Here is a 24,186-nt window from a genome sequence, read left to right on the forward strand (position 1 = left end):
GTAAAATTCCTTTTCAATTTTTTTTTTTTTTAAATGTATGTTAATGCATACATTTATTTAATTATTTTATTTTATAAACCTTTATTTATAAACTACAACATTAACAAACAATCGAGATATAATAATAATCAAAATAAGTACAAAAAACAGTATGTTAATGTCTACATAAGTTGTTGAGCGAGCGTGCATGACGTCATCTGTACTGGCGGCCGCTTCCTCGTCCATGCGCTGTGTGGCGCTGTGTGGCGCTGTTAACTCTTTCACTGCAGCGTCGCGTTGATTTGCCGTATTCATAAACAGTAGAAGAAGAACGGCTTCGTCTCAACAAGAAAATGAAAAATGTCGATCGTCTTTGTGCCTAAAAGACTTCGCGGCAAGGCTAAAATCAACCAAGAAACTATTCAAAGGGTATGTCACAACAGCAACGGAGCTTATTAAATCTTTGCTATTCAATTTTAATACATTTATTCATCGTCGTGTTTACCGCACTATACGTGACAAGTTATGCTAGCAGCGGCACCAAGCTAACTATGACTTTGCTACTTAAATGTTAAACTTGCTTACAAGTTGTTTTTTTTGTAGCTTTTAGACGAAAACGACCAATTAATAAGATGCATCGCCGACTACATGAAGAAGGGGCGAGCTGTGGAGTGTGTCAAGTGAGTTTTTAAATAGCAGTGTTAGCTTCTGATGCTTACGCTATTTATTTTTTGTAATTTTATTTTATTTTTTATTGAACAACAAACATACATTTATAATTCACACAAGTCAAGGCACTTTCAACAAAAGGAAAGAAAACAAAAGCAAACTCAGAGTAATAATACTAAGAAATATTAAAACAAACAAAAATGGCTACCTAAATCACTTTAAATGTTTTTAACGGAGATATTAATTTAAGGGCTTTTGTACTATTAATCATTCTCCAACATTTGATTGATAATTGTAACCCATTAAGCCAATTAGGAAATGCAGGCCTTACTTTCATAAATCAACATTTATGTAGAAACATTTTTGCCCGGAGCATATTAATGTTGAAAAACATTTCTATGTTACAGTCGTTTATGAAAATAACCATACTTGCCAACCTTGAGACCTCCGGATTCGGGAGATTGGGGGGTGGCGGTTTGTTGGTAGCAGGGGTGTATATTGTAGTGTACCGGAAGAGTTAGTGCTGCAAGGGGTTCTGGGTATTTGTTCTGTTGTGTTTATGTTGTGTTACGGTGCGGATGTTCTCCCGAAAAGTGTTTGTCATTTTTGTTTGGTGTGGGTTCACAGTGTGGCGCATATTTGTAACAGTGTTAAAATTGTTTATACGGCCACCCTCAGTGTGACCTGTATGGCTGTTGATCAAGTATGCATTGCATTCACTTAAGTTTGTCTAAAAGCCGCATATATTATGTGCCTGGGCCGGCACGCTGTTTGTATGGAGGAAAAGCGGGCGTGACGACAGGTTGTAGAGGACGCTAAAGGCAGTGCCTTAAAGGCACGCCCCCAATATTGTTGTCTGGGTGGAAATCGGGAGAAATTCGGGAGAATGGTTGCCTCGGGAGATTTTCGGGAGGGGCACTGATATTCGGCAGTCTCCCGCGGGAGGGTTGGCAAGTATGAAAATAACACATTTGATCTCTTCTATAGTGCAGTGTTTTTCAACCTTTTCGGAGCCAAGTCACATTTTTTCAATAGAAAAAATTTTGAGGCACACCACAAGCAGAGAGCATTAAAAATTAAAACTCTGCAGCCGATATTTACAATAAATAGTCGTCGTCGCAAGTGTTTGATAACAATTTAAACCATAACCAAGCATGCTTCACTATAGCTCTTGTCTCAAAGTAGGTGTACTTTACTACCCGTCACATCACGCCGTGACTTAATTGGAGTATTTTCCTGTGTGTAGTGTTTTAGTTCTTGTCTTGCGCTCCTATTTTGTTGTTGATTGTCATGTCATGTACTTTGTGGACGCCGTCTGCTCCACACGCTGTAAGTCTTTGCGGTCGTCCAGCATTCTGTTTTTGTTTACTTTGCAGCCAGTTCAGTTTTAGCTTCGTTTAGCATAGCCATCCCTAAGCTTCAATGCCTTTTGTTTATTTTTGGTTTAAGCATTAGATTTTTTTTTTTAACCTGCACACGGCCTCCAGCTGTCTGCATATTGTGATCACCACAAACCATGTTACCAACATCTACACAGCAATTAGCTACCTGCTGCCACCTACTGATATGGAAGAGTATTACACGGTTACTCTGCCGAGCTCTAGACAGTACAGACACTCAAGAACGGCACATTTGCGGATTATAATTACTGGTTTGCAAAAAATATTTTTAACCCAATTAGGTCAAATTTCATGATCTCAAACGGCACACCTGACTGTGTCGCGGCACAGTGGTTGAAAAACACTGTTCTATTGTATCTCTCCCCACTCTTACCTCTTTGTGTCTTGTTTTTTATCTTTCCCAAACAGATATCAACAATTCCTGCATCGGAATATTGTTTACTTGGCAACCATTGCTGATGCAAGCCCTGTTGTTGACAACACGTCACAATCTTCAAGTGGGTCCTCAACACTTTTACTCATTTTCCTTTCATGCATTTTTTTTTTATAATTGTTTTGTCTGTTTGTTTGTCAACAGCGTGATCGAACCTCAGCCTTTTGGGGAAGCTTCTTCTATTTATGCCCTCATTTTACATAGTTTTCCTTCATTCCTACAGTATTCTGTATTAATAGAGATAATCAGGACCACACAAAATGCTTAGACCAGAAGAGAGATATTTCAAATGTTATTTTAATGGCTCAATACTATGATAAAAAGTTGCAGTAATTGTGTCCAACTCTAGAACAAAATAATGCCGTTTCAATATTTTTTTTTATATTACTGGAAAGAAGTGACACTATGAAAATGGAAAAAAAACAAAAAACAAGTAATGTTACAAAAATAGAGTTAACATTTTGTGGAAATTGCTGCAGTTGTCCGAAAATACTTGAAGATTAAATCATTACTAGAAAAATTACATTTATCAATATTTATTGTAGTCAGTTTGGGATCCATTTGTTTCACATGGAAATAAAACTTCCTTTGTAATATTTGGTGGTTTTGTCATAGTATTTTTCAAATCAGATTTTTGTTGTAATGAGAAAAAAATTTGACCTTTTTAAAATAAACATTTTAATAATATAGTATGTTGTTTTTCTTACACTCAAAATATAAAAATGGAAATAGAAAGTTACACAAATGAGGTCAACATATTTTGCCATGTGTTGACCCTAAACTTCAGAAAAATATTTTTGTAGACTTAGACAAACTTTGCTCCACAAAGTAGCTCAGTTACAAAGGATGGAAGGGATAATGCAGGTATAAAGTAGACTAAAAATGTACAATAGTAGCAATATTTACATATTATATTTATAATATGTTATACTGATATATTTTTATGTAATACGATAAAATTGTGAAGCATTTGTGACGTCATCTCTTGATGCTCTCTTTCCACACAAATGTTTTAATATTCTGCTTGTATTTTTTTCCTCATATTCCGACTTATTTTAGTGTAATCATATTAGATTCTAATAAAATCTCATTGTTTAAAAAAAAAAAAAAAAAGCATCATTTTTGCAATGTCACCCTTTTTTTGTATAAAAACTACATTTTATTTACATAAAAAAATGTGTTTCCTCATACAAACCTTCTCATTATTTAAAGAAAAAAAAAGACTTCTTGGAACATTTGTCTTATTAAAAAAAAAAGTATATAAAAAATATTTTTAAGATAGATCTTCATGGTAGTAGAACTACTCACCCCCAAATCCTCCACACGACACCTCCGCTCCGGACAGGCTAACCTCCGAGGACAACGATACGAACTATGGGCGACCGGGCTTTTAGCTACGCCGCTCCCAGTCTGTGGAATGCTCTCCCTGACCACCTGAGGGTACTACAGACTGTGGATGCTTTTAAAAAAGGCTTAAAAACCCTTCTATTAGGCTGTTATATTTTTATTTTTTTCCTCTTTTATTTTTCAATACACTGTAGCACTTTGAGGTTGTTTGCTCAATGTAAAGTGCTTTTTACAAAAAAAATCTATTGTATTAACATTTTGCATGTGATATATTTTTGGTAATTTTATCTTCCAAAAATGTACCTGTAAATACAAAAAATATTTTCAATTCACAAATGAAAGCCCAGCACCACAAACAAGTTCACATTAAAAAAAATGAGAAGACATTTTCAAATTGCTAGTATTTTTTATTCTTTTTTTGCATTGCTGGTACACTTGGGAGATTTTATGAGTTGCCAGCTCCAAAGAACAATAAGCAACATAAGCCAAGCAGCCCCCCTTCACGTCTTCTGGGTTATTTCCGGACTGGATTCAATCCTTTGTGTAGAAGCCTCTAGTAAGTAAACCATTTGACACGGCTGAGAAAAAGCTAACGGTTACAGTCTGTCATTGGATGTCTTCATAGAAAAAGAAAAAAAAAGCTAAGGGAGAGAACACATAACCCCAAAATATTGAGAAAAGAAAAAGCAACACTAAATATTTATATATATATATATATATATATATGTATGATTGTGCAAAGCACATTCACTATAAAAAGATATATATTTATATGTATATATACAGCAAACTGTAAACATTTTTAAGTATGTTAGTTTTTCTGAAAACATGGTGTCATTATCATAAATACAGGCAACATTGGCATCTGCAAACATCCACAAAACAAACCAAAAAAAAAAAAAAGAACATTCCGGGCGTTAAATGGCGCCCACAGAAAGCAAAGAAAGAAAGGTGTAGAGGGAGGAGGCCACGCCCTCCTTGTTACGGTTTTCTTTTCTTTTTTTGGTAAAGATGGAGGACAAAATGTGCTTCTTTTTTCACATCAGCGGGAAAATAGCCTTTTTTTTAATTTTCCTAACATACAGTCATGGTAACTAGAAAAATAAGATTAATACTGTCAACACTTGGACCAGAAAAACAACGTCACTCGTGAAGAAGAAGAAGAAATATGCGCTAATTTGGTGGTGTAATAAAAACCTCCTCCTCCTCCTCCTCCTCAGCACCATTCATCTCCTGCTTTGGTTGCAAAGAACGCCCGTGGACAAGTGCTAGCAATACCAACATGGCACGTGTAGTAGTAGTAGTAGTAGTAGTAGTGTATGTTAACGTGTGCTGAGCCTGCTCAAAGCCTCTTGGTAAAAACTCCTCAATCCAACATGTCAACATGCCAGCTGTACGTTTGGCAGTTACAGCTCCTTTAGACACAGTTTGGGTCCGTTTTTTCTCTCGTCTTTCAAGCGGTCTCCAGCTCTTGCCAGAAGGGGGCGCCACTACCCGCCTCTGACAGAGAAACCAACACTATGGCCGCCGCATGTTTTAATCGTATTCGTAATGATAGTAGTACATTTTCTGGGGAGGTGGGGGGACGTGGGTCACTTTACGATGTAGGGAGTAGTAGGAGGGCCACACTGAAAAAAATATCGTAATGTTTGTGAAAACATTTTTTTCAAAGTTTTGTCGGAATTTTGCAAACAGTGTCGGGACTATTTTCAACACGTAGTCATTTGTAACGTGTGTGTCGACAAGGTCCGATTTTTAGTTGTTAAACCACAAAAAAAAAGGCAATATTCAAGATCAACATTAACACGGAGTATGAAAGTCGGAAACTTTCCGAAGTCGGAGAACACGCGTCAAAATGTCACAAGAAGAGTCGTAATTTTACAGTTAAGTTACAAGAGAAGGTAATTTTACAAAAACAAGTCTAATAATAATCAAGATCAACTTTAAGTGTTCGGAAGTCGGAAAATGTAGGTCAATATGTTACAGGAAGAGTCGTAATACAGTAGTTTGGTTACATGAAAAAAGTATTACTACAAAAAGATCAATGTTAACATTACCACTTTTTTTTATTAGTATGATAGTCGTAAATGTTCAGAAGTTGGAAAATGTCGGTCAAAATGTCGTAATTTTACAGTCAAATTAAAAGAAAAAAGTATTTTTACAAAAACAAGTCTCATAATATTCAAGATCAACGTTAACATTTCCACTTTATTTTTACTAGTATAAGAGTCATAAATGTTCGGAAGTCGGAAAATGTAGGTCAAAATGTCACAGAAGAGTCGTGATTTTACTGTCGTTTGGTTGCATGAAAAAATTATTACTACAAAAAGATCAACGTTAACATTTCGATTTTTTTTTTTTATTAGTTTAATAGTCGTAAATGTTCAGAAGTGGGAAAATGTCGGTCCAAATGTTACAGGAAAAGTCGTAATTTTACAGTCAAATTTAAAGAAAAAAGTATTTTTTACAAAAACAAGTCATAATATTCAAGATTAACATTAACATTTCCACTTTATTTTTACTAGTATAAGAGTCGTAAATGTTCGGAAGTCGGAAAATATACGTCAAAATGTCACAGGAAGAGTCGTAATTTTACAGTTAAGTTACAAGAGAAAGTAATTTTACAAAAATAAGTCTCATAATATTCAAGATCAACGTTAACAATACCGCTTTTTGTTACTAGTATAAGAGTCGTAAATGTTCGGAAGTCGGAAAATGTAGGTCAATATGTTGCAGCAAGAGTCACAATATTACAGTCGTTAAGTTACATGAAAAAAGTATTACTACAAAAAAATCAACGTTGACATTACCACTTTTTTTATTAGTATAATAGTCGTAAATGTTCAGAAGTGGGAAAATGTCGGTCCAAATGTTACAGGAAGAGTCGTAATTTTACAGTCAAATTAAAAGAAAGTACTTTTACAAAAACAAGTCTCATAATATTCAAGATCAACGTTAACATTTCCACTTTATTTTTACAAGTATAAGAGTCGTAAATGTTAGGAAGTCGGAAAATGTAGGTCAAAATGTCACAGAAGTGTCGTGATTTTACTGTCAAGTTAGAAGAAAAAATTTTGTAGAAATACAAGTCTCATAATATTCAAGATCCACGTTAACATTTCCACTTCTTTATTACTAGTATAAGAGTAGTAAATGTTCAGAAGTCGGAAAATGTAAGTCAATATATCAGAGGATGCATCAGAATTTTACAGTCAAGTTACGAGAATTTTTTTTTTTTTTTTTTTTACAAAAATAAGTCATAATATTCAAGATCAACGTTAATACCACTTTTTTTTTTTTACTAGTGTAAGAGTCGCATATGTTCGGAAGTCGGAAAATACCAAAATGTCACAGGAAGAGTTGTAATTTTACAGTCAAGTTACAAGAAAAAAGTTTTACTACAAATAAATTCATAACATTCAAGATTAACATTACCACTTTTTTACTTATATAAAAGTCGTAAACCCTTCGGAAATGTCCCAGGAAGAGTTGTAATGTCACAGTTGTTAAGCTACAAGAAAAAGTATTTTTACCAAAAAAAAATGTCTGATAATATTCAAGATCAACATTAACACTTTTTACTAGTATATCTAAAAGTGTTCTGAGGTCGCAAAATTTAAGTCAAAATGTCACAGGAAGAATTGTAATTTCAAAGTTGTTCAGTTACAAGAAAAAAGTATGTTTACAAAAAAGTAATAATATTCAAGTTCAACATTAACACTTTTTTTGTTACTTTAACGGTCGCAAGCGTTCGCAAATGTCACAGGAAGAGTCGCAACAAAGGGGACAAAAAATTATTACCAGATTATTGCAATACATTTTTAGTTTTGCAAAAAAGTGTAGTAATACAAGAATAACGTCGCATAATTGCAAGAATTTAGGTAGTCTTAAAATTACATAAAGTTGTGATATTACAAGAGTAAAGTCATAACGTTAAAAGATGCTTTTTCCCCCCAGGAAAAAGTAATTTTCAGTTTTATGACAAAAGTGTCATAATACAATGCGATTAACGTTAACATTACTACTTATTTACTTGAATAAAAGGTGTAACCGTTCGGAAGTCGGAAAATAAGTTAAAAAAATGTCACAGGAATAGTTGGAACAAAAACAGACAAAAAATTTAAAAAATATTAATTGCAATAATTTTTGTAATTTGTTTTTACAAAAGTGGCGTAATATTACGAGAATAAAGCCACCAAATCCCGACAATTTAAGTTGTATTATTATTAAGAATTATAAAGCTTATGTAAGAATTATTTATTTAATGTAAAAGTCGTAATGTTACCAAAAGACACTTTTTTCAGGAGAAAAAGTAATAAAAATGGTTGTTTTACGACAAAAGTATACACGTTAACATTACTACTTATTTACCTAGAATAAAAGTTGTGAAATAAGTCAAGATGTCTGAGTAACAGTCGTAATATTACGAGAAAAAAAAAGTCGTAAAGACACCAAGAAAGCCCTGTTATTGCAAGAATCAAGTGACTGAAGTCGCAAAATCGTGAGAATTAGGTCGTAATGTTTTACGGAAAAAAAAAGTAATATAGTCGTAATTCTACAGTCTGATTCCTTTCATTACTTTACTAAGAAAAAAAGTCGTATTTAAAAAAAAAAAAGTGTCGTAATATTACGAGAGAACAAGAACATAAAAGTTGCCAATGTCAAGTCGGAAGTTAGAAAATAAAAGTGAAAGTGTCACAGTAATAGTTGTAATAATGCAACAAAAAAAAATCGTAATAAGAAATTGTATTTTTACAAAAAAAAGTCTCAAATGTTACAATAATAAAGTTGTAATTTTATAAAAAAAATAAGTTGTCGTGTGTTTCTCCAAGTTATGTTTAAATCAGGTCATTTTTACGACAAGTTTTCTGTCACAGGTATTTTTGCCCCCCTTGACAATAAAGTGTCGTAATAATACAGGAATTAAGTCGCAAAATCATGAGAATTAGGTCGTAATGTTTTACGAGAAAAAAATGTAATATAGTCGTAATTCTACAGTCTGATTCCTTTCATTACTTTACTAGGAAAAAAAGTCGTATTTTTTCATTACTTTACTAGGAAAAAAAGTCGTATTTAAAAAAAAAAAAAGTGTCGTAATATTACGAGAGAACAAGAACATAAAAGTTGCCAATGTTAAGTCGGAAGTTAGAAAATAAAAGTGAAAGTGTCACAGTAATTGTAATAATGCAACAACAAAAAATCGTAATAATTGTATTTTTACAAAACAAAGTCTCAAATGTTACAATAATAAAGTTGTAATTTTATAAAAAAAATAAGGAAAAAAATAAGTTGCCGTGTGTTTCTCCAAGTTATGATCAAATCAGGTCATTTTTACAACAAGTTTTCTGTCACAGGTATTTTTGCTCCCCTTGACAATAAAGTGTCGTAATATTACAGGAATTAAGTCGCACTATTATGATAATAAAGTGGTAATATGGGGAAAAAGGGGAATATGTAAGAAGAATATATAAAGTCCTAATTTCACAGCCAGATTTTCTTTAATAAAGTCAGAATATTGCTAGGGTAAAGTTTGAACATTGTCAGAATAATGTTGTATTTTAATGAAAAGTGTCTAAAACCATTACCACATCTGACTTACTCAAGAAAAAAATAGTATTAAAAGAATAGATTTGTACTTCATTTGTACTATAATGTGTATAAATATGTAAATGTGAAAGTCGTGTTTATACTGTAAATGTAAATATTTGTTCAAGAAAGCTGTAAAATGACTGAAGCCAGATTTTATTCAAGAAAAATGCTGTATTTTTAAGTCATAATATTTAAATATTTCTAATTGAGCATTCGAGTCTTACATTTTTAAAATAAAAAAAAGTTGTCAACAAGTTCTCCCCAGAATAGTGATAATATTCTCAGAATAAAGTTGTGATTATTCAAAAAGATCCAGAACGAGGTCATACGCTTTCCCAGGGGGGAAAAAGTCATAAAATATATATATATATTTTTAACATGTCATATGAGAAATGAAGAAAAAAAAGTGGTGATTTTATTTATGAGAATAAATGTTATTTAAAAAAAATTGTAATAATCCGAGAGTAAAGTGTTATAATTTTTCGGGGGGGAAAATACCACAGTATAAATAAATGTCGTGTTTTTAAAGAATAACAGTTGTGATATTTAGAGAATATTTGTATTTTTCCCAGAAAAAAGTTTTCTGTATTTCAAGAACACAGCCTTTTTTTTTCCTGACATAATAAATGATTGTCTTGAAAACAGTTGTATTTTTTTTTCTTGGGAAAAATATCGTTTTTCTGGAATATTATGAGCTGTAAATAGTATTTTGAAAGTTTCAATCCGACTGATTGTGGTACTGTAGTAGTAGTAGTTAGTCAGTGTGGCCCTCACAGTGGTGTGTGTGTGTGTGTGTGTGTGTGTGTGTGTGTGTGTGTGTGTGTGTGTGTGTGTGTGTGTGTGTGTGTGTGTGATGTACCTGTCAGTACTGGTGCAGGAAGGAGGGCCTGTGCTCGTGTTTTAAGGGGAACGACTTGAAGCCTTTACTCATGGCTTTCAGTTGTTGTTGTTGTTGTGTCTGCTGCTGCTGCTGCTGAGTGAAGGGGAAAGGCGAGGAGATGGCGGCCGAGGGCGGGCACTCGCTGGCCGCCGACCACACAGGCGACTGGAGCATCTGTAAGGAGTCGCTCCACTGCGACGACGGCGGCGGGAGGTTCATCTGGTACAAGGAAGAGCTGGGATTGGCCGACGCCGTCAAGCCGCTGTGGGCTGAGTGCTGCCAGGGCGCTTTGGGAGGCCATGTTTTTGTCTTGCTGTCCTGTGAACGCAACACAAATCACTAATTAACTTTTTTTTTTTTTTTTTAAACTTATTTTTATGCTGCTGTCATTATTAGGAATGTTCATTAGCATGCATTAAAACGTTTTATTAAAAATCGAGTAGGATTTTTATTTGGCGGCGGGGGGATCGCAAAATTACAGTCATGAAGTTTAAGATGTCGTTTCTTTTTGAAGATATAAAAAAATAATTTTAAAAAAGGTTTAGTTTTTTTTCTGGAAAAAAAGTCTTATACAAAGACAATTAAATTGTTCTTTAACTATGAGAATGTCATTTTATTATGGCTATGAAGTCAAGTTTTCCCCGAAAAACAAGGCAATTATGTTTCCAAATAAAATATAAATATATACATATTAAGTGGATAAAAAGTGGACTTTAAAATGAGTATTACATGAATCAAGTAGATCCAAAGTATTATATATACCTACATACATATAATTATGTATGTATGTATGTATGTATGTATGTATGTATGTATGTATGTATGTATGTATGTATGTATGTATGTATGTATATATATATATATATATATATATATATATATATATATATACACACATACATATATGTATATATATACACATATATATACATATATGTATGTGTGTATATATGTATGTGTATATATATATATATATATGTATGTGTGTATATATATATATATATACACACACACACATATATATACATACATACATATATATATATATACACACATACATATATGTATATATATGTGTATATATATACATATATATATATATATAAACTGTAATATTATATTTTGTATGAATCAAGGAGATTTAAATAAATAGTATGACATGAATCAAGTAGATAAAAAATAAATCTTTAAACTTTGTGAATCAAATAGTTTAAAAAAAGTAATAATACTCCAAGAACATTTAAAAAGTAATATTACATGAATTAAATATACATATTAAAAAAGTAATATTAGATCAATATCAAGTTCATTAAAAAAAGGTTTTCAAAAAGTAATAATAAATGGATCAAGAAGATTTAAAAAAATAATACTAGATAAATCAAATAGATTTAAAAAAAAATCGCAAGAGATCATGTACATTTTATTTATATATATATATATTTATTAAGTAGATTAAAAGGTAACATTACATTAATCAAGTCAATTTCTTTAAAACAAAAAAGGTGTAAAAAATGTACTACTTTCTCAAAGAAAAAATATGCAATCAAATCTGATGTTTTTAATAAAACAAAGCTGTAAGAGATTACCAAAAGAAAGTTACATTTCTTCAAGAAAAAAAAAAGTATTCTCCCCCCAGTTAATAGAAGATGTGTCATCTCATATTGGTGAATTTAGGATATAAAGGTGACAAAAAGGCAGGTGGCGCCACACAACCTCTCTCTAAGCTGCGCAGCCTTACTCTGCAGTGGATGTTTGTTTTTGGTCTCTTCCATCATTTATATTTCAACAATATTTCTGTTTGGCAGTTTAGAATGTGTCTAAAGGTTACTTCCAGAATGTCCTAATGCAGCGCAAATGTGAAAATGAGGTGAAGCCTGAGCAAATACATTGTTTTCACACTTGGTCACTGGCGGAGGGATGATGAGTCAGCAGTTTTCACACAAACAACAAAGTGAGACAGCATTACAAAACTGCTCAAATGGTGCAAGTAGTCGTGTTGTGCTTCTTTAGCAAACTGTTTGCTAATGCTCGTACAGGGCGTGTCAGTGAATCCGTCAACAAAAGGCGGCGCTTACCTGGCCGTCGTCGGTCATGTGATGGAGCGGCGGTGAGGGCAGGGTGCACACTTCAGGCTCACCACAGCTGTGTTTCCTGCAGACAACGTGAACTTTAACTGGTGTTTGGGTGTAAACATGCTACATTCTTCCATAACATTCTAACTCTCTTTTAGCCTTGCACTTGTTCTTTTGTGTGCAGCTTCCTGTTTGCACTTTTTCATGCATCAACCTGGAATTTCTAGACTTTTTTGCTAATTCACTTCCTGTGAGAATCTAGTATTAGCAGGATGTCATAAAAAAGTATTAATTCAAAACAGGGACATACAGGTTGTTGGGGGGGTGTTTGGATTTAAAATATAATGATTAAGTTGTGATATTGTGAGGAAAAATGTACTTTACCAAAAATGTATATTACTAAATAAAATCAAATGTTTTCCAAAAAATTTGTAATTTCTACTTCTGTAATTTCCATACAGCTTTTTTTCCCCAAATTGTTGTCTAAACTTAAAAATTGAGGATAAACTATAATATTTTTTATATTTAAAAAGTATTTTTAGCAAATAAATATATTACCTGAATAAAGTCTTATTTTTTCCCCTAAAAAACAGCTGTCATTTCCATAAATCTCTTTTTTTCCCAAATTGTTGTCTATACAGTATTTTTTGTTTATTTGTAAAAAAACAATGCAATATTACAAATAATAAGACTCCACTTCACTTAAAAATGAGACTGTTAAAGGGTTTGTCTCATGAAAAAATAGTTGCACTGGAAGAAAAATAATGTTTTATACAGTTTACCGTGTATTAATATGTTTTAGGAAAATACATTTAAATCACATTAATACAATTTTCTTTTTTTGAAAACAAAAAAGTTAAACTGGTTGACCAAATAGAAAAAAACGTTTTTAAGTTTATGTTTTGGAAAATATTACAAAATTGAAGTATATATATATATTTTTTCTACAAAAATAAAGTCCTATTTATTTTAAGAAAAAAAATTAATAAATGGTTAGAATAGTTTAAATATAAGTTTTAAAAAAAATACAAGAAAAGCAATTTCAAATGCAATTTTTAGTTTATATCAATTATTATATTTTAAGAAAATACATTTTAGTTTACATTTATAAAGTAGCCTTTTCTTAAAGACAGAACATTTTTAAATGGTTGTGCAAATAAAATAAAGTATGTTAAATTACATTAAAATAAAAATAACATTTTTTTTTGGAGAATATTACAAAAATAAAGTATCATTTTTATTATTTGTTTTACAAGAATAAGGTCCTATTTTGTTTTAAGAAAAAAAAGAAAATACATTATAATTTAGTCTTTGTTTGAAGAGAAACATTTTTCAAATGGTTGTCCAAATAGAAAGATAGGATTTTTCTTTACAAAAATAAGGTTATATTTCTTTGAAGAAAATAAATTCAAAATAGTTACACAAAAAGACAAAAATAATCCAAGTAAAGTAATTTCTAATGTTTTACTTAGTTATTATTATTAAATATAATGTTTCAAGAATTTTTTTTTTAACTTACATTTACAAAGTTGTCTTTTTTTAAGACAAAAAATGTCAAATAGTTGTCCAATATGTTAAAATGCATTTTAAAAAAAGGTGTTTTTTTTGCGATCATTACGAAATAAGGTATATCGGTAATTTTTTTTGTTAGATAACATTTTTCTGTAAAGGAATGAGGCCCTATTTCTTTTAAGAAAAAAATGTCCAAACATTGAGGAAGAAATGTCAAAATGTTAAGAATAAAATGTTGTCATAGAAGTTTTAAAGAATATGTCAAGAAGTCATAGTTTTGGGAAAAAAAAGGAAGTTTTCTTTTTAGTGAGAAACACGAATGGTTGATAAAATATACGGTATGTGCAGCTGTTAACATAAGAGTATCAATAAATTGTCCGTTGTGAATGAACACCAGCAATTCAAGCCTAAAACATAGATAAATAAATGTACATATTATTAAAAGACTATATTGGGCATTAATTGTATTTTTTATGTACCTTCTTTGCTTGACTGCCGCCACAAGATCCGGCCCCGAGAACATGGAGAAGAGACTGTCTCCGTTGGCGGAAGACGTCTCATCGCTGGAGCTGGCAGAGTCTCCCTGATTGGCCGACCAGTTGCTGTTCACGGCCTCGCTGAGAGGACGCAAACGTCAACAAGTGGTTATGCTGACAGGAAAGCCAGCTGAGCGGACGGGTGACGTTAAAGAAGGTGAGCCCTACCCCTCGCTGTAGTACTCGGGGTGGCCCCAAGTCCTGTGCTGCTCATCAGGCATGGGCCAGTTGCTTCGTGGGTTGCTTGGGCGGCGAGGATGCTGCACCTGTCGCTTCTGCTGCATGGCCTGGCTGACGCCGGCGACGTAGCGAGCGAACTCCGGATCGGAGCCCACTGTCAAAGAAATTGGGACTTTTAGACACATTTTGGATAGTAGAAGAAAAAAGTAATAATATTTAGTTTTAGGACAAAAGTGTCATAATATATGATGACAATAACGTAATCATTACTACTTATTTACTAGAATAAAAGTCACAAGCGTCTGAAAGTCGTCACGGGAAAAGTCATAACAATAACTGAAAAAAGTATTTTTCAAATAAAAAGTCACATTATTGCAACATATTTTTTTCTTTTAAATGTTGTAATATGTAAATAAACTCACAAAATTCCGAGATTTTATGTCGTATTATTATTAAGAATTGTGAAACTTATATAAGATTTATTCATTTAATGCGAAAATCGTATCGTTACAAGAAGACTTTTTAGGGAAAAAAGTAATAAAAAAAACTTAAATTTTACGGCAGAAGTATCATTAAACATGAGATTCATGTTAACTCTACTACTTATTTACTAGAATAAAAGTCACAAAGTTGTAAAATATGTCAATAAATGTATGTCTTATTAAAAGCTATAATATTACGAGAAAAAACAAGTCATAAAGACACTATAAAGTCGTTTTCCTTTTCAGGGGGAAAAAAGTGTATTGCACGAAGCAAATTCTATTTTTACACGAAAAGTCTCATAATATGAGAATTAAATCACAAAATTACGAGAATTAGCTCGTAATGTTACAAGAAAAAATGCAATGTTAGAAGAATAAAGTTGTAATTCTACAGTCAGATTTCTTTCATGAAAAAGTCGTAACGTTACGAGAAAAACATAGGGCTACTCAAAGAAAAAAGTAATAAAGTTTAGTTTAATGACAAAAGTGTCATAATTAATTAGATAATCGTTAACATTACTACTTATTCACTAGAATAAATATTGCAAATGTTCGGAAGTCGAAAAAGTAAAAAATGTTACAAGAATAGTAATAACAAAAAATATGTTGCAAAAAACAAATTCAGATTATTGCTTTTTTTTTTATAAAAAAAAAGTGTTGAAAAATGTAACGTTACCAGAAGACGCTTTTTTTTCCATTTTACGACAAACGTATCATATTATGACATTCATGTTAACATCACTACTTATTTACTAGGATAAAAGTCACTAAGTTGGAAAAGAAATCAATAAGTGTGTCTTAGTAATACTACGGGAGAAAAAAAGTAGTCCTTTTTCGGGAAGAAAAAAAGTGTGACTATTGCAACAACCAAATTCTATTTTTACATGAAACGTCTTGTAATATTATGAGAATGAAATCACAAAAAAGTTGTCACGGGAATAGTCATAACACAGAAAAAAATATTTTTTAAAGAAAAAGTCAGATTATTGCAACATATTTTCTTCTTTTAAATGTTGTAATATGTAAATAAAGTCACAAAATTCTGAGATTTTAAGTCGTATTATTATTATTAAGAATTGTGAAACTTATGTAAGATTTATTTATTTAATGCCAAAATTGTATCGTTACATAAAGACAAGTTTTTTTTAGGGAAAAAAGTAATAAAAAAGTTAAATTAAGCTAAAATAAGTCAATAAGTGTAGGTTTTATTAAAAGCTATAATATTACGAGAAAAAATAAGTCGGAAAGACACTAGAACGTCTTTTTCAGGGGGGAAAAAAGTGTATTGCAAGAAGCAAATTCTATTTTTACCCGAAAAGTCTTAGATAAAATTACGAGAATTAGTTCGTATTGTTACAAGAAAAAATGCAATGTTACAAGAATAAAGTCGTAATTCTACAGTCAGATTTCTTTCATGAAAAAAAGAGAAAAATGTCATTTTTAAGTTGTTTTTTTTACTGTCAAAGAAATTATGACTTTAGACACGTTTTGGCTATTCAAAGAAAAAAGTCATAAAGTTTACTTTTACGGCAAGTGTCATAATTAATGAGATAATCGTTAACATTACTACTTATTCACTAGAATAAATGTTACAAATGTTCGGAAGTCGGAAAAGTAAAAAATGTTAGAGAAATAGTAATAACAAGAAATATTTTTCAAGAAAATAATTGATTGCTTTTTTTTTTTTTTTAACAAAGAAAGTGTTAAAAATGTAACGTTACCAGAAGACGCTTATTTTTTTTTTCATTTTACGACAAAAGTATCACAATATGAGATTGATGTTAAAATCACTACTTATTTACTAGAATAAAAGTCACAAAGTAGGAAAATAAATCAATAAGTGTGTCTTAGTTATAATACGAGAAATAAAAGTCATAAAGACACTAAATGGTCCTTTTCCTTTTTCAGTAAAAAAAAAAAGTGTGACTATTACAAGAACCAATTTCTATTTTTACATGGGACGTCTTGTAATATGACAATGAAATCATAAAATTACGAGAATACGGTCGCTATGTTACAAGAAAAAAAAGCAATGTCAGAAGAATAAAGTGGAAATTCTACAGTCAGATGTCTTTCATGAAAAAGTTGTGATGTTACGAGAAAAAGTCATAATTTTTCAGGTTTTTTTTCACTGTCCAAGAAATTGTGACTTTTAGACACGTTGAGGATACTAAAAGATAAACATTAGCTTTACTCAAAATGTGCATGTCCTTATTAGGGACATGGACTGTCACATACCAGCGGGGTCGAAGGGCAGCGTGTCCCCCAGGGCACCAAACACGCCGTCACTCTGCTCTCTGTTGGGCCACGTGTTGTTGCGCGGACCCTGGGGCTTCTGGCCCAGAACCTCGGACATGACGCTGTCCATGTACGTGCTCACCAGGCCCAGGCTGTACAAGTCTGAGCTCAGGTCCGGCAGCCCGGGGGAGCCCCCCCATTGGCCGATGGGACCCAGGGGGGACAACCCTCCCGGGGGAGCTGGCTGGCTAGACGTGCCGAGCCACTTGCTGGCCACTCTCTGCTGGGGAAGGACCTGCTGGGGGTTCTGCTGGGGCGGCGGGGCCTGCTGCTGCTGGCCAATGGGCTGCAGGAGGTGCTGGTAGTACTGGAGGGTCTGGGGGGAGTGCTGCTGGGGTGCAGGCTGCTGTTGCGACGGTGGAGTCGGCTGCTGCTTCTGCACTGCCGGGGGAGCAAGGGCCTGAGCCTGGGGTGGGGGCAAGGTCTGGCTCGGAGGCGGCAGGCCGCTGTGAGAGATACCCGGCGACGTCGGCGGTGGTCCAGGAGGGGGTTTTAGCTCGGCAGGGTTCGCGGACGCCACAGAGTTCCTCCTCTTGACGAGGGGCGAGGCCTGCTGGGATTTTCCCATGTTGAATCCTGAGAGAAAGTCGATGACGTCCTGCATCTCTTGGTCGGTCGGGAGGTTCATGCTCGGGTCGTCGCAGCCTAAGCCGTTAGCCAGCGGGTTCTGTGTGCCGGCGTCGGGCGCGCAGGAGAGACCGCCCGTCTGCAGGAGGCTGTGCAGTCTCCCCTCGCTGCGGCCCAAACTCTTGGACTTGTCCTCGGAGCCGCCGCTCAGCATGCTGCGGGAAGGGGTGCTGGGGATGGAGTAACTCCCCCCGCTGTTGGCGCTGGATGACGCCTTCTTGGTGAACTTGGACGTCAGCTTGGAGATGGTTTTGGGCAGGCCGCTGGAGGCCTTGGAGCTGGTGCCCGGCGCCAGATCCACTTGGCTGCCAAAGTCAGAACTCTCCCGCTGCAGTTGAATCTGAATGGTCGGCAAAGACTGTTCCCTTTTGAAAAAAGACAGGGAGTTATTCATTATTTTGTAGCTTTTGCTTTCTTTTAAATGTATTTTGAAGTGTGTATCGCTGCATCAGAGAAAGTTCCAAGGATGCACACAATTTGGCGGGCATTCGTTGAATATGCGCAAATTGGCGCCATCGCAAATTCCTGCAAAGACTGAAAAAACGATGTTTGCACGTGGACAATATGCGTTTTTATTTTTATATCTGTCTTTGTGCGGACATGGTCTTGATAGCCATTTGGTCAAAGAGAGCAAGGGTTTTCTTTCTCATGCGCTCCATAGCATTATTTAAGCACTTTGAATTGACTTGCATACGAGTTGTGCTTATAAATAAACCTGCTTTGCCTTAAGTAAAACAATTAACTTGGTATGTATAGGGGTGGGTACCATTCACATCTTGACAGGTACGGTACCCATTCCTGATACCTGTATTGTAAATAACAACAAAAACAGAAATTAAAAGAAAATAATAATTGAGTGATGTGATAACAGTACTCAACTGTACCAATGGTCTGTACTTTTGTGGTGTTATAAATTGTCTTTGATAATAAAATTTAAAATATGTTCATTGTATTAATTGGGACATTTAAAAATGAGCTGATTATGATAACTGCTGTCCAGTTTGTATAGCTTTTTTTATAATCAAATGAAATCGCTAATGCTAATCACTAGCACATCAATAGCAAAGCCAATGTATATTAGCATTAAGCTAGTGCTTTTTTTGGAAAAGTGGAGCCTTACTTAACTTACCTTAGTTTGTTGGCAACATTCACCTAGAGGTAGTTTGGCTGCTGGAGTGATCCCAAAGTGCTGAAATGTTAAGGTACCGTAAGACGGCACCGTTGGATATTACGCAAATGCCCGGCAGGAGTCGGTCGGTGCCAAAAAAGTAACGAAATTGGTCCCCATCCCTACAGCTAGATATACATATTAATAACTCACTTTCTCTCCTTCCATCTATTGATGTCAAACACGGAAGTGTAGAGCACGTCCACGAGACCCAGGGTCTTCTCTGGATCAAGGCTACGCTGGAGCAAAGACATTGTTGCTGGGTCCTCCTTCAGACACCTGGACATGGACACACACACATTATTGACATCAGTGTTCTTGTATCTCTTTCAGCTCCAACCGGTTTTAGGCATTTACTTGCACCGAGCTCCTTAAGTCGTGTAAAATGAGATTTTGTATCTTTTGTGCGCGAGATAATGGCTCGCTCGCACAAGGTCAACAAGTACAAAGGCTCGAGCGCCGCGTCTAGCCGTGAAAAGCTCAGTGAGTGGAGCTCCCACTGAGAGGTTCCGCGAGTGATCTGACTTTTTCAATATAGACGCTTGGGAAAAGAAAGCGGGGGGATGAGGGGGTGATTAAACTGTGCACAGCCGTGAACTACAACACGGAACATCCTCAAGTTACCTTGCAAACCCGCAAATCCTGCTTGGCGGCACGGGCCTGGACAAATAGATAGCTGACATGTGATATTCAAAAATGAAGACAAGTAGAGCACTAAAAAAAACTTCAAGAGCTCAGACTGGTTTTATGCATTGGACGTCTCTCTATTCCTCTCAGCTGTTCTGGCATGAAAAACAAACAACACTACTCCTCTAGTTCAAATCGTACTCTATTAATCACAAAGTGTAAAGTTAATCATGTGTTTGGAGTGTCTGGACACAAAATGAGGATCCTGAATACCACATCCTGTTTTATTAGTGTACACGGACACCATCAGTCAACCACATGCTGTCATTTTGTTGACTTTTGTCCCTTCTGCAAACTTTCTCACACAGTTTTGTTTGACTTTAATGTATAACCATGACTCGGGGGGGGGGGGGGGGGGGAATGCACACATTTTGCACTCACCATGTGGAAGGAACCTGGACCACCAGCCTGGATCCTTCGAGGGTGATCTGAGGAGCATACAACTCCTTGTTCTCTATCTGAGCAGTATCAACCACCACCTGTAAAGACACACACACAAATTAATTAGTCTGTATTGGTAGGCATACACAGTCGGGTGTATGCCTACTGTACTGGTACACCAGTAAAACCTACCTAAGAGCTGGTAAAAAAATACAATCTGTCGTGCACATTGTAACCTGTGGGGTTTTTAATATTTTGACCTACTTGCAATAATTACTGGGTTGCAATCACGTGACCTAAAGGCACCTCTGGGTACTTCCGGGTTTCAGGCTATGGTCTAGAGCAAGGATCCCCAAACTTTTCATTTTATGAATTTATTATGGGTCTACTGAAAATGTGACCAAATTTGCTGGGTCAAAAGTATACATACAGCAATGTTAATATTTGGTTACATGTCCCTTGGCAAGTTTCACTGCAATAAGGCGCTTTTTTGGTAGCCAGCCACAAGCTTCTGGTTTAATTTTTGACCACTCCTATTGACAAAATTGGTGCAGTTCAGCTAAATTTGTCGGTTTTCTGACGTGGACTTGTTTGTTCAGCATTGTCCACACGTTTAAGTCAGGACTTTGGGAAGGCCATTCTAAAACCTTAGTTCTAGCCTGATTTAGCCATTCTTTTACCACTTTCGACATGTGTTTGGGGTCATTGTCCTGTTGGAACACCCAACTGCGCCCAAGACCCAACATCCGGGCTGATGATTTTAGGTTGTCCTGAAGAATTTGGGGGTAATCCTCCTTTTTCATTGTCACATTTACTCTCTGTAAAGCACCAGTTCCATTGGCAGCAAAACAGGCCCAGAGCATAATACTACCACCTCTATACTTGACGGTAGGCATGGTGTTTCTGGGATTAAAGGCCTCACCTTTTCTCCTCCAAACATATTGCTGGGTATTGTGGCCATACAGCTCAATTTTTGTTTCATCCGATCACGGAACTTTCCTCCAGAAGGTCTTATCTTTGTCCATGTGATGTCAGATGAAACAAAAATTGAGCTGTTTGGCCACAATACCCAGCAATATGTTTGGAAATAATAAAAAATAATAAAAATTATTTTTAAAAAAACAAAAAAACTTGGGACTTCCCGCGGGCTGGATTTTGGACGCTGGCGGGCCGTATCTGTAGTTTGGGGACTGGTCTGGAGCCCCATTAGCCTTTATTTGAACGATTGAAACACCCAAGAACAAAACAGTATTTTGGCATTTTCTGCTCAAATTCTAGACTCACTCTCACTTGTTTAAATACTACGCTCAAGCTGCTTGACCATTGTGTGAATTAAGATGCAATAAACATTTATTGACACATCTATTACGTGTCACTATTATATTGTACAAATGTACCTATTAAAGTGACACATGAGTGGCATTCCACACAGGAATTTTGTTCCGTTTATAATTTCTCAGACGAGGACAACACAATGACTGTCGTTATTTAAATGTTCCAACGAAAAAAAGGTGTGCGACATGGGGATATCCAAATGAGTCGGCGACAACAAACAACTTCTTACCCTTGGAAACCTTTACAGCTGGGTCGGAAAGAGAGAGAATGTGGGAGGAGTCTATTTCCTGCACTGCAGGAAGTTTAGCCCATTGTTATGGGAGGGTTGGGGGCGGGGGGGCAGGTGTATCCACGGAAACTGCAAGATCCCCTTATGAGGATTCCATGCTGACACATGGGTTCGTGAAGACAGGAAGACAAAGAGGAACACCATGGAGGGTTTCTTCCAGGAACTCAAAATAAACAGTGTTTTTCTAGGAAGGCGGCGGTGTATGACTGCAGCATGACAGCGAGCCATGTGTGTGTCTGTTCTCATGTTTTTAAAAGGTTCTGTGGGTAGATAAGGAGAGACACGGCCCATCCATCATCCTCAGATTGTTTTACAACAAGCTGGCATGGGAACACACACATCAGACCACAGAGAGGAAATGAACACTGCAGTATAAACATGCTAGTGATACTCTGTGAAGAGATTCCCCTTTTTTTTTTTTTTTATAAACTAAGGGTCCACCCAGGCGAGCCCATCCTTCATCCAGATGTAGAAGGAGCATTTCTTTCTCTCTTGTGTCTCAGGGGTGTTGGCTTACACCTCTGGGATGCCTTCAGGCCAACTAAGAGGACCTCCCCCGCATTCAGGACTAGCATTGTTAAGACCTCCCCGCAGGACTCTCAGAAGTCAGAATCCTTTCCAGGAAGGTGTGCTACTTGTTAGGATGAATCACACTCATTTAAATAAAATAATCTCTGTTAAACAGGACAACGTGAAGCCACTAAGAGCTTTGGTTCCAAAACAAAAGCCCACAGTGATGACACCTCACCAATTAATTGCCGCACAAGCCTAAAAAGAAGTCAGGCACTACGATAGGTAGGGTGACACAGGAGAAGAGATGTACAATATGAACATTTAATACCACAGTTATGATCCAAATCATCACAATTATTATGAGAGCAATGTGTGTATGTTAACTTTTTAAAAGGCGAAGCCTGTTGCCAAATAACATGTGACATCATTGGGAGTGCGCGCAGAGAGCATCATTTTAGCTTAGCTGTGTCTGTTAGCTTAGCAGGGGCATTTAGAATATTTTCACTTGATTGTGTTAGCCCTAGTTAATAAAGAGATTGAATGTGCTTCGATGGCTGTAGTCTCCTTGTCCACAAATGAAGTATTGTGGGATTGCAAGCCTGTCACTTTAAAGGCCTACTGAAATGATTTTTTTTAATTTAAACGGGGATAGCAGATCTATTCTATGTGTCATACTTGATCATTTCGCGATATTGCCATATTTTTGCTGAAAGGATTTAGTATAGAACAACGACGATAAAGATTGCAACTTTTGGTATCTGATAAAAAAAAGGCTTGCCCCTACCGGAAGTAGCGTGACGTAGTCAGTTGAACATATACGCAAAGTTCCCTATTGTTTACAATGATGGCCGCATGAAGTGAGAGAGATTCGGACCGAGAAAGCGACAATTTCCCCATTAATTTGAGCGAGGATGAAAGATTTGTGGATGAGTAAAGTGCAAGTGAAGGACTAGTGGGGAGTTGAAGCTATTCAGATAGGGAAGATGCTGTGAGAGCCGGGGGGGACCTGATATTCAGCTGGGAATGACTACAACAGTAAATAAACACAAGACATATATATACTCTATTAGCCACAACACAACCAGGCTTATATTTAATATGCCACAAATTAATCCTGCATAAAAACACCTGCGTGTTTGTTACGCTAGCTCCTAGCTCCTCTGCTACCTCCTAGCTCCATAGAACACGCCAATACAATTCAAACACCTGATCAACACACACAATCACTCAGCCCAAAAGACCGTTCACCTAACCCAAGGTTCATAAAGCTTATATATTTTTAAAAAGTTACGTACGTGACGCGCACATACGGTCAAGCTATCAAATGTTTAGCAGCCAAGGCTGCATACTCACGGTACCTGATATTCAGCTGGGAATGACTACAACAGTAAATAAACACAAGACATATATATACTCTATTAGCCACAACACAACCAGGCTTATATTTAATATGCCACAAATTAATCCTGCATAAAAACACCTGCGTGTTTGTTACGCTAGCTCCTAGCTCCTCTGCTAGCTCCTAGCTCCATAGAACACGCCAATACAATTCAAACACCTGATCAACACACACAATCACTCAGCCCAAAAGACCGTTCACCTAACCCAAGGTTCATAAAGCTTATATATTTTAAAAAAGTTACGTACATACACAAAAAAAAGTTGCGCACATACGGTCAAGCGATCAAATGTTTAGAAGCCAAAGCTGCATACTCACAGTAGCACGTCTGCGTCTTTGTCATCCAAATCAAAGTAATCCTGGTAAGAGTCTGTGTTGTCCCAGTTCTCTACAGGCGTCTGTGTATCGAA

The 24,186-nt window shown here is 35.5% G+C and overlaps 2 protein-coding genes across 2 annotated transcripts in view; one reads left to right on the forward strand and one right to left on the reverse strand.

Moving 5' to 3' along the window:
* Window positions 1-255: 255 nt before the first annotated feature.
* On the forward strand, window positions 256-6,182 carry ss18l2 (ss18, like 2). The gene is made up of 4 exons (XM_062023502.1): window positions 256-408; window positions 583-659; window positions 2,457-2,545; window positions 2,626-6,182. Exons 1-4 carry the CDS (start codon window positions 340-342, stop codon window positions 2,628-2,630), a joined length of 240 nt encoding a protein of 79 aa, XP_061879486.1. The 5' UTR covers window positions 256-339; the 3' UTR covers window positions 2,631-6,182.
* LOC133631312 (granule associated Rac and RHOG effector protein 1-like) overlaps window positions 4,159-24,186 on the reverse strand; it is a 70,211-nt gene continuing 50,183 nt past the window's right edge. The window contains exons 8-14 of the mRNA XM_062023497.1: window positions 20,241-20,338; window positions 19,326-19,451; window positions 17,318-18,369; window positions 14,586-14,751; window positions 14,361-14,498; window positions 12,373-12,448; window positions 4,159-10,615 (exon numbers count right to left, since the gene is read on the reverse strand). Of these exons, the coding sequence (XP_061879481.1) occupies window positions 10,280-10,615; window positions 12,373-12,448; window positions 14,361-14,498; window positions 14,586-14,751; window positions 17,318-18,369; window positions 19,326-19,451; window positions 20,241-20,338 (1,992 nt within the window). The 3' untranslated portion in view covers window positions 4,159-10,279. The remainder of the gene's footprint in view (window positions 10,616-12,372; window positions 12,449-14,360; window positions 14,499-14,585; window positions 14,752-17,317; window positions 18,370-19,325; window positions 19,452-20,240; window positions 20,339-24,186) is intronic.

This window comes from Entelurus aequoreus, linkage group LG02, assembly GCF_033978785.1.
Source record: "Entelurus aequoreus isolate RoL-2023_Sb linkage group LG02, RoL_Eaeq_v1.1, whole genome shotgun sequence".
Classification (NCBI taxonomy): domain Eukaryota; kingdom Metazoa; phylum Chordata; class Actinopteri; order Syngnathiformes; family Syngnathidae; genus Entelurus; species Entelurus aequoreus.